This window comes from Vidua chalybeata, chromosome 4 (genome assembly GCF_026979565.1).
Source record: "Vidua chalybeata isolate OUT-0048 chromosome 4, bVidCha1 merged haplotype, whole genome shotgun sequence".
NCBI classification, from domain to species: domain Eukaryota; kingdom Metazoa; phylum Chordata; class Aves; order Passeriformes; family Viduidae; genus Vidua; species Vidua chalybeata.
The window spans coordinates 1,473,419-1,483,078 of NC_071533.1; the positions used below are offsets into that span (position 1 = coordinate 1,473,419).

The 9,660-nt window shown below is 54.0% G+C and overlaps 2 protein-coding genes across 6 annotated transcripts in view; one reads left to right on the plus strand and one right to left on the minus strand.

Moving 5' to 3' along the window:
- WRN (WRN RecQ like helicase) overlaps positions 1-3,778 on the minus strand; it is a 28,476-nt gene extending 24,698 nt beyond the window's left edge. For 2 of the 5 annotated variants that reach the window (XM_053940197.1, XM_053940198.1), the window contains exons 1-4: positions 3,458-3,776; positions 2,973-3,075; positions 2,159-2,274; positions 1,112-1,257 (exon numbers count right to left, since the gene is read on the minus strand). In XM_053940197.1, the coding sequence (XP_053796172.1) occupies positions 1,112-1,257; positions 2,159-2,274; positions 2,973-3,062 (352 nt within the window). In that variant the 5' untranslated portion in view covers positions 3,063-3,075; positions 3,458-3,776. Of the gene's footprint in view, positions 1-1,111; positions 1,258-2,158; positions 2,275-2,972; positions 3,076-3,457 lie in introns of those variants that run through there. The other 3 variants (XM_053940196.1, XM_053940199.1, XM_053940200.1) reach the window with 3 other exon arrangements.
- A 1,422-nt stretch (positions 3,779-5,200) lies between these two features.
- PURG (purine rich element binding protein G) lies at positions 5,201-6,926 on the plus strand. Its single transcript, XM_053940047.1, has one exon. It carries the CDS (start codon positions 5,201-5,203, stop codon positions 6,209-6,211), a length of 1,011 nt encoding a protein of 336 aa, XP_053796022.1. The 3' UTR covers positions 6,212-6,926.
- The last annotated feature ends 2,734 nt before the right edge of the window (positions 6,927-9,660 follow it).

Consider the following 9,660-nt stretch of genomic DNA (forward strand, 5'->3'; position numbering starts at 1 on the left):
CTGCTGCAGGAGAAAGCTTTTTCACCAGGACTTAGTGCTTTTTATTGTGGTTTGGCCAGCATTTCTGCAGATCACATATACTGCCATAACAAGCAGAAACTGGCTCTGGTCCCTGCACAAGTCACTCAGTTCAAAGTGCATCCTCCACTGGCAAAAACAGGCACTTTGGAAAACCATCCAGAGGGAAACACCACCTTTTGCTGTACCACAGCAGCCACACCAGCATCTTCCCTGCCAGAATCAGAAGCATTCCAGCTCTTTATGGCCCTTGCTCCCTCAGCTTCCTCTCCTCACATCATTTTCCTTTGTGCTCCCCAGCCTCCCTGGCGGAATAGCCTCCAGCAATTAAATTTTCCACCCCATTTGCTCTAAATGACAAAGGATTGAACACCAACATTAAAATCATCGCTATTATACCTCAGCATGAGTCCCCCAGGGAAATCAGAAACCTCTCACAGGCATAGTTTTAATCTAACATTTTAAACCAAAGGTTATAAAATTGCCAGCTCCTTCCCTCATCCCCATTTTCCCTATTTGGAAGCTTTTATTCACATCCATAATGAATTCAGCCTCTGCTAAGCACACCCCCTTCTCTCCCTACAGCTGCATCACACCAGGTAGCCAGTATTCTTTCCCAAAGCTGATGCCATATAATGCAGGAATTGGGAATAAAGAGCACAAGAGCCATCATTTTTGAGGCTTCTTGTTGAAGCCAAATTAACAAAAAAAAAACCAAAACAAAACACAAAAAAACCCACAGCCTGCTCTATTTAGGTTCACTGTTTATTTTGGCACTAAACAGAAAGTTCCATTATAGGAGCAGGGAATTAAGTTTTGAAAACTGGAATAAAATATTCTCAGCCAGACAGAAAAATAATTAGAACCCACACCCTGTTTTCAAGCACACCTGGCAAGCTAAGATGGTCTTAATACACAGGCGCCCCTCAAAGAATAAATCCCTTTATCATAGGTGGGAAAGGGGAGAAAAAGGTTGGATTTTTACTGTCCCATGTGGAAGGACGCATTAGCCATTGCTCAAGGCTTCAGTTCAAAAATTACCATGAGAAACAGTGAGCAGCTCAGGCCCTAAATAAGAGAGGAGGTACAGTACCTGCCATGGAGGAGACGTGAAACAGGTAACACTTGTCCTCAGCGACGCACATCTGGATTACAGCTGTTTTGGCCATCTTCCCTTTGGTGTATGAGGGTGGCCACTCGATGTCAAAGCCAACAGCAGCCCCGTCGGGTAAACTCTGCCTGGAAAGGAGCAGACACCCGCCACGTTCATCTGCTGTCTGGCACCCGCGGCAAAGGTGCCCTGGCCACACATGTGAGGCACAGAAAGCACTGCACAACCCCGAGCCAGCTGAAATGCTCCAGAACCCTGCAGATCTGCCTGCAAAGACTAGCATGTTGCTGGTAAACATCTGCAGGTGGTGGGTGCAGAGGAGGACGCCCGGAATTTACCAGCGGGGCAAAGCGAGCACATCGAAACGAACTGATTTCCTGCCAGCCAAAGCACAGCAGGGCAATGGGATAGAAAACCACCTCAAAACACCTTTCCCACACCACCCCCCTTCTGCCCTGGACCCCCAAATTTCCTACCTCTTCCCCCTCAGCACCGTAACAGGGACAGAACCTTTAATCCCCACTACTAAAACTTGGCCGCACAGGCCTCAAGGACAGCCAGAGGAAAAAGATGATGGAATGGCTTTTATTCCTTTGAAAGGCTCTTCTTGATTCACCCCATGATCCCTTGAACAACAGTCCTTTATTTATCCCACAGCACTGGAAGTTTCGTAGAGAGTTCTTCTCCCCCCAGCAACATGAGCTGTGCTACACAAAAAGGGGGGAAAATAATAATGTATTTGCACCATAAATAAAATTTACTTTATTTTCTTCAAACACACAGTCCCAAGTTAGGAATTAACACTTCTCCATGAAGTCACTGAAGCTCATGGAATTATCCATTCTGTGAAAGGCAATCCATCTGCATTGGAGCCTTCACAGCTCCTGCCCTGAGGGACAGAAAGGTTCAGAAATGGCATCTCCCACCAACAAGGCCAAATGGGAAACTATTCCCAAGAACCCAGTCCCTTCCAAAAAGAAAGGAGCACTCAAGGGAAAGAAGGAAAAAAAACAGAATATGAGCTGTTACCTGATATCTTCTGAGAGAAGAGAACAGTCACTGGCTTCGTAGCTATACACAACAGAGCCACAGAACTCCAGGAATGGCAGCCCATCCTCCAGAACACTCCTCTGGGCACCAGGCTTCTGGCAAAGCAAACGTGGGAGAGCTCTGGTTATCTGCCACACCTGTCCTCACCAGGGACATCCATCCCAGCCAGCCTCACACAGCCCCTTCACCAAAACATTTGGGCTCCTGCCCCAGCTTCCCCGTTGAACTCTGAGCACCCAGTGAACAGAAAGGCCAAACTGCTGTTGTTTCACCTGGCAGCTTTTAATATCCAAGCTACTAACCACTCACTCATCAACTAATCCTTTACCCCCCACTCTGCGGAATAAAAAGCTGCTGAACTGCAGCCTCTGCTTCCCCCCACTCCCCCAATTAATTAATTAATTGATTAATTATCTAACTGATGAAGCTTTTTCAGGGATGGTCCCTCCTCGAGGGCATTTTTATACTGAACTGCTCACGCACAGAGGAAGAAAAAAAAAAAAAAAACCACAAAACAAGGAACACTTAGGGGACACCCAAAACTGATGAATCCAAAACACGGGTGCTGGAATGTTTTAACACATCAAGGCCACCAGAAGGGCCTTCCCAGAACCCTGCTGGGCCACAACTCCAGGTGCCAAACTGAAGGGAGGAGAAACCCCCCCCCCCATCCCCGCTGATGGGGAGCCCACAGGCGAGCAGCAGGAACACCAGAATTCCCTTGGAGGCACAAGCCTAACCGAAAGCACGTTCCCCAGAGCTGTTTTGCAGCCTGCAAAGAGCCAGGACCTACCTTTTTGTGCCCCAAAGGAGCTTCCTCCAGGCTCTCTGTGAGCATCCACTGGGGATACTTACCCCGCAGGCCAGCGGCTACCACATCCATTTTTGGCACATTTCTGTGATTAACAAAAAGAAGAGCAGGAAATCAGAACAGCCAGCAGCTCATGTGGAGGTCAGCTGCCACTACCATCAGGCCTGAACAAGGTTATGGAAATATTTGCCTTTTTTTAATTGATTTTCGAGGCTAAGCAGACTTTTCCCAGCACAACCATTTCAACTCCAAAAAGGATTTTGACACTAAAACGTGGCAACAGCTCTCCTTTACAGCCACTCACTTCTTCGGCCTGGGACTGCCGGGAACAGACGAGAGCAGCGCAGAAACTGGAAATAAAGGACACCCTGCAGCTCCCACCGCCCCCAACACCAGCTGGAAGTTCCAGAGCACTCCTGACACCCACAAACAATCCCGCAACCCCGGCCCGCCACAGCCGCACCCACCTGGCCGGACCGGCGCCAACCTCCGGAACTCGGGATCGCCCAGCGCCCGACGGCGAGCGGCCACCCAGCTCGGGACTCCTCGGGAACACCGCCGGGGGATGTGGAGCCGCCGACACGCCTGATTTGCCACGGGAAAGAGCACCCTCAGCGCTGGGCAGGCTGCCGGGGCCCCCTCGGAGCGGCTGCCGTGCTGTCCCCCAGGGCTCCCAGTCCCGCCAGCAGCGCCCTCACCGCTTCGCCCGCCGTCCCCCGGCACAGCAGGCCTCGGCGCGCTCCCTCCGAAGCCCGCGGCAGGCCGGCGGTAGCCCCGAGCGCCGCCGCGGCCTCTCCGCGCCCGGTGCCCGGGAGCGCCCGGCCTCCCTCACGGAGCCCGCGCTGCGCGCACATTGCGCGTCGCGCCGCGTCGCGTCGCGCTGTCCGTACGCCACAGATGGCGCCCCGCCTTCGCTGGAGGGTTACCCGAGGTGACGCGCACGCGCGGTGCTGCGGCGGCCGCGGGGCACTGTGGGTGTTGTAGTCCCGCGGCCGTGAGGGCCGCGCACCCCCCGGCGCCCCCCGCGCTGCCGCCGCCGCCGATCTCGGCCGGGCGGGGCCGGGGCGGGCCGGGGAGGGCCGGGGCGGGGCGGAGCGGCGGCGGGGGAGCGCCAGCCCCGTGGCTCTGCGCGGCGCGGGGGGCGGCGGGGCCGCCGGCTGCGGGCGGTGGCGGCGGCGGCGGCTGAAGGGCAGCGGCGGCGATGGGCGCTGCGGGGTGAGTGACCGGGCGCGGGGAGCGCGGCGCTGGGGGGCGCGGAGGGGCAGCCGGGGTAAGCGGGGCAGTGATGGGGCGGGAGATTCGGTGCTGGGGGGCGCTGGGGGGGCCGCGCTGGGGCACTGGGAGCGCTCGGGGGCGGCGCTGGCAGCACCGGGGGGCACTTTCGGGGCTCCGGGGGCAGCACTGAGAGCACCGGGGGGCAGCACTGGGACGGCCGGGGGGCAGTTCTGGGGCACTGGGGGGCAAGGAGTGAAGTTGTGGGAGCGCTGGGGCAGGAGGTGCAGTGATGGGGGGCACTGGGGGGGGGTAATACTGGGGCGCTGGGGGCCGGGGGGGCGGTAGCGGGGCAGAGGGGAGGGCAGGAGGGCACTGCCGGGGGCAGTACTGGGGGCACTGGAGGGCTGTGAGGGCAGCAGGGGCAGTGAGGGGCCAGGGAGGCAGTGGGGCAGTACTGGGGGGGAAGGAACTTCAGCCTGGGGGGGCACGGGGGGCAGGAGATGCAGCGGCAGGAGGGGCTCCGTGGGTAGCGGGGGGCAGGAGGGCAGCGCTGGGGGGAACCCCAGTGCTCCCCCCCGTGCCCTGGGAAGAAGAGCAGAGGGGGTGATGGAGGCACAGGGACAGACCCTGCAGAGGGGGAGCCGCAGCCCCGGCAGAGGGGTGAGTGCCCCCCGAAACAGGGCACCATAACCCGCCCCCGTGGGGCGGCTGGAGGGTCTGTAGCACCACAGGGGGGCTGCAGGGCAGCGAGTGCTGCCGGGGAGTGCCGCTGAAATCGGGGCTCCCTTGTCCGGGAGCCGGAGCACGGGAGGGGAAGAGCGCCCGGGGTCGTCGGGCTGCGATGCTGCGTGCCAGTGGCAGCGGAGGGGGATGCAGGAGCCTTTGTAGGGAGAGCGGCGCCGAGCGGAGCCGCTGCCGAGGAGCTGAGCAGGCCCCTGGTGCTGATGTTGTCATCTGTGTCTCTGTTGTGTATTATTTCCAGCTGATTGGTAAAGATGGAAAGAGGGAGAGGAGGAGGAGGAGGAAGGAACCTGGGAGGCTCTGGCCTGCATAGGAACGTTTATTCCCAGTCCCAGCAGCAGTACCACTACCCGGCCTCCTCCCAGGGGAGCTGCATGGAGATCCAGGAGCTGGCCTCCAAGAGGGTGGACATCCAGAAGAAGCGGTTTTATCTGGATGTGAAACAGAGCTCCCGCGGCCGCTTCCTGAAGATCGCCGAGGTCTGGATAGGAAGGGGCAGGCAGGACAACATCAGGAAGAGCAAGCTGACCCTCTCCTTGTCCGTGGCTGCCGAGCTGAAGGACTGCCTGGGGGACTTCATCGAGCACTACGCCCACCTGGGCCTGAAGGGCGGCCATGGCCACCGGCACGAGCACAGCAACGACAAGGAGCAGCATCCCCGGAGGCGGCCGCAGCACCCGCCGCCCTCGCCCCCGGCGTCCGTGGGCTCCGAGGAGCCCCCTCACAGCGTCCTCAAAACGGAGTACATCGAGAGGGACAACAGGAAGTACTACCTGGACCTGAAGGAGAACCAGCGCGGGCGCTTCCTGCGGATTAGGCAGACCGTGAGCAGGGGACCCGGCATGATGGGTTACTTCGGCCACAGCTTGGGACAGGAGCAGACGATCGTCCTCCCGGCGCAAGGGATGATCGAGTTCAGGGATGCTTTGGTGCAGCTGATTGAAGAATACGGCGAGGGGGACATAGAGGATCGCCGGGGGGGAGGTGACGAGCCCCCGGAGCTCCCCGAGGGCACCTCCTTCCGAGTGGACAACAAGCGCTTCTACTTCGACGTGGGATCCAACAGGTACGGCATCTTCCTGAAGGTAAGTGAGGTGAGGCCGCCCTACCGTAACACCATCACAGTTCCCTACAAAGCGTGGACACGGTTCGGGGAAAATTTTATCAAGTACGAAGAAGAGATGAGGAGAATTTACAACAGCCATAAAGAGAAAAGAATGGATGCCAGAGGGGACAGTGGTGAAGAGCAAGAGGGTCTGGACTAGAGTGCATTGGACAATTAACCAAACAAAGCAAGGAGAAATTGGTGAGAGGGACTGACCTATAGTAATTCCAAGTTGCCCCAGTTTTTTGTATAGTCCTTTTCTGATGGTTCTTGCTAACTCCAGTACATAATGTTATAGGAGTCTGGTTATCACGTTAAACTATGCCCAAAACATCTCCGTGTGTCTTAGGAAAGGACCAACCTCCCGAGTCCGTATGAGTCAGCTGCTTCGAGTGTTGGAGACTGTGGAAGTACACGTATCAGCACAAACAAAATCCGGCACCCTGACCTTTAAATAGTCTAGAAAAGGCTTGTGTTGCACTTAAGCACGATGCAAAAGTACCCCCACCCTGAACCTTAGGATGATATGTATCAGTTTCTGCTTATCACGAGTTTTTCAGGACTGGCTTCTGCCCGTGCCCGGTCCAAAGGCCGCGCAGCATTGCTGTAGAGCATTTATGGCAAAAATCAGCTCCACGTGAATCTCTGGTCTGTGTGTGAGGAGGGAGAGAGGTTTTAAAGTTGGCATCTCCTGGTTATTGAGTTGGAAACAATAGTCTGTTTATGGGTAAAGTCTCGATGACCCGTCAGACCTCAGTCACGTGCCGGTGAAGGGCAGAAGATCTGTCGTTCATTCCGTAGTTTTGTGCTGACCAGATCACCTGAGCATCCCAGGACAGCGGAGTGCTCAGCCTTCTGAATTAATGGCAGTGAATAATAACCCACTCCTCATCTCCGTGTTCTGCCCCTTAGAGGCTGGTGATCTTTTTTTTTTTTTTTTTTTTTTTGATTTTTAATGCATTTTGTCCGAAATTTCAGAAGGTATTTTTGTATTAGTTGCTCCAGTAGGCGGCTGTGGAGCGGGTGTTGGGAGGTGGAAGGAATGCCACGACTGAGGCTCCCAGCTTCTCTCCCAGATTAACGTGGTTCGGGACGTTACCTGTGCGAGGGAAGCGTTTGGGTGTTTTCCTCCTCCCGCCACGGGGAAGACCTTTGGGGCTTTGGGTGCACCACTGGATTCGCGTAAAAAGGCATCTCCTTCATGCTCACCCGTGGCGCGCCTCGGAAGCTGTGGTGGATGCCATGTTGGGTTTTCTGTTGTGTTGATTGTGGATGGTGTTGGGGAGACAACATCTGTGCCCTGCCATCGCCCCCTTCCCCCCCAGCTCGGAGCTGGAGCTGTCCTTGAGTGGCTCCAGTCCCGATCTTGCCTGCCTGCCCCAAGGTTTTGGTGTCATCCTGGAGTATCTGTGATGTAAATTTTAAATCTCGTGATATTAACTCTCTTCCTGGAGGGAGAATGTGTGCAATTACCTGAAAGATTCTGTGTTTCTTAAAACGTGAATATTTATAACATAAGGGGCTTGTCCAGCCTTTGGACGACCAGCTCCTTCCCCCTGATCCAGCGGGAGTTTGATTGAGCTCCAGGTACTTCTAGTAGCATGTTGCTCACCTTTAAGATTGTTTTAAGCAGGCATTGCCATGTCTGATCAGATATTTGTAATCACTCCAATGGTTTCATTACAGAGTGGCCTAGTGTGCATGTGGACCAGCTATTTTTTCATGCAACCATGTCCTGTTTTATTTTTTAACCTTCTGAGAAACATCTTTATCTCCAACCCGACTGTTCACCACTCTGAGTCTGGAGCCACCTGCACACTGCATGGCCACGCTCAATCTGAATGCTGTTACCTGTTAATGTCATAATGAGAAAGGTTGGGGAGACAGGGTTGGGAACCAAGAGGATAATCTGGATTTTAGCTTGGGTACTAAAACTAGTCAATCTGTTTTAACTTTAAAAAAGTTAAAAAAAAAAAGAAAAAAAAGAAAAAAAAAACCAGCTTGCACCAAAGTCACCAAAGAACCTTTAGGAAAATGTTACAGTTGTGACAAGAAGTAAGCAAGTTAATTTCACTGTTTTAGGTGATTCCCCCTTTAAAACCACATATAGCAGTTACAGCAACCAAGCCTTTGGCTTAGTGTCAAAACTCCCATCCCTTTCTCCATAGGTTGCTCTTCCAGGTCCCTTTTCAAACCTGGAAGAGATGTTCTCGCTCCATCACTCGAGCAGCCAGTGGACCGTGATGAATCAGCGGGCGTTGTGCGGGGTCCTGGTTCATCGTGGCTCTTATGGCTTTCATCCCAATGGTTTTAACAGGTCAATTAAAAAAAAACCCCACAAAACCCCACGTTAAAATAACTCTCTATGCTGTTCCGGTGTGAAACCAGAATTTAGTGAATGAGTCGTTGATGCGTTGATACGTTAGCGTATCGCTGACTTGCTGCTGCCCGTCACAGTGCCTGAGGTAAAAAATTCACTTCTAGTCCAACAAACCGGAGCTATGAATGTACGAACTTTTTACGCTCTCCTTCCCGTTTCTGTGTGGCGTTCCTCCCCGGCGAGCTCGGCATCTCCCATCCCTGCCCGCCTTTGCCTCAAGGGATCGTAAAAGCTCCTCGGCTGGAATTAGCCTGAGTGGCCACGTGTGTTGTAAGTGCTCATGCCTTCCCTGTGTTCCTGTAGTATTGGTGAGGAAATTACTCGTGATTGGAAAGGGATGTTTTCTTCACCGCTTTAAATGATGCAAAAAAGGATGCAAAATTGCTTTCCTTATTGCTGCCCATTTTTTTTAAAAAAGCCCTTTATCTTTTGTTGATGAATTGGCTTTCCAACGCCGTTAGTTTGTTGTAAATGTCACCCCGGAATCCAGTGACGGCTGGGTTCTGGCACGCAGGTATCCCGTAGGATCCGCTAATGCATTTACTCCCCTGGCACGGGATGCACCTTAGTATCCAAACCTGGATCGGGATCTTCACGTTCATTGCCGATCACTCGTGGGTAGACCAGTGGCTGTGGGTTTCCATCGCAACGGAAAGCACTGGTGTTGGGTTGGAGGATGACGGCTTTCCACGCGATGGGAAGCAGATGTTGGGCTGGAAGGTGTAGGGATGCACTCGGAGTGTAGCAATGCAAGACTTGAACGGTGAGATTCGGAAACGGGTTCCTTTGTATTTTTGGCAGCGCGTCTTCAGCTTCCCAGAGCAGTGACAACACTGGCTGCTGGTGCCCAGGAGGGCCCAGCGAGATGCTCGGGAACACTGAATCCCTGATGTGTTTTAAATGTTCGTTCCTGACGCCCTGAAACTGCCATGTCCCTTAAACTTGAGAAAACACAAGCTTATTTGCACTAGAAAGAACGGCCAAAAACAATCCTTAGGAGGACAGGGTGAAGAGCACCGGTCTGAACCTCTTTTTCTCATGAGAGAATTTCCTATTCAAGCCCTCACCTCTGTTTCGAAATTGTATGGTCCCGGCAGAAAGTCTGTCAGTTGAATTATTAAATCCTAATGCACTTTATATTGTGTAAATAATGCTAGGAGCACATTTCTGCTCCCGCTCCGGTAAGGGGATGCTTTGGTAACGTAGTCTAATGCCGAGAGAAGCCGTCT

Excerpts from the sequence above, each read along its gene's own strand:
- PURG (XM_053940047.1), top strand. The coding sequence starts at position 5,201 with ATGGAAAGAGGGAGAGGAGGAGGAGGAGGAAGGAACCTGGGAGGCTCT.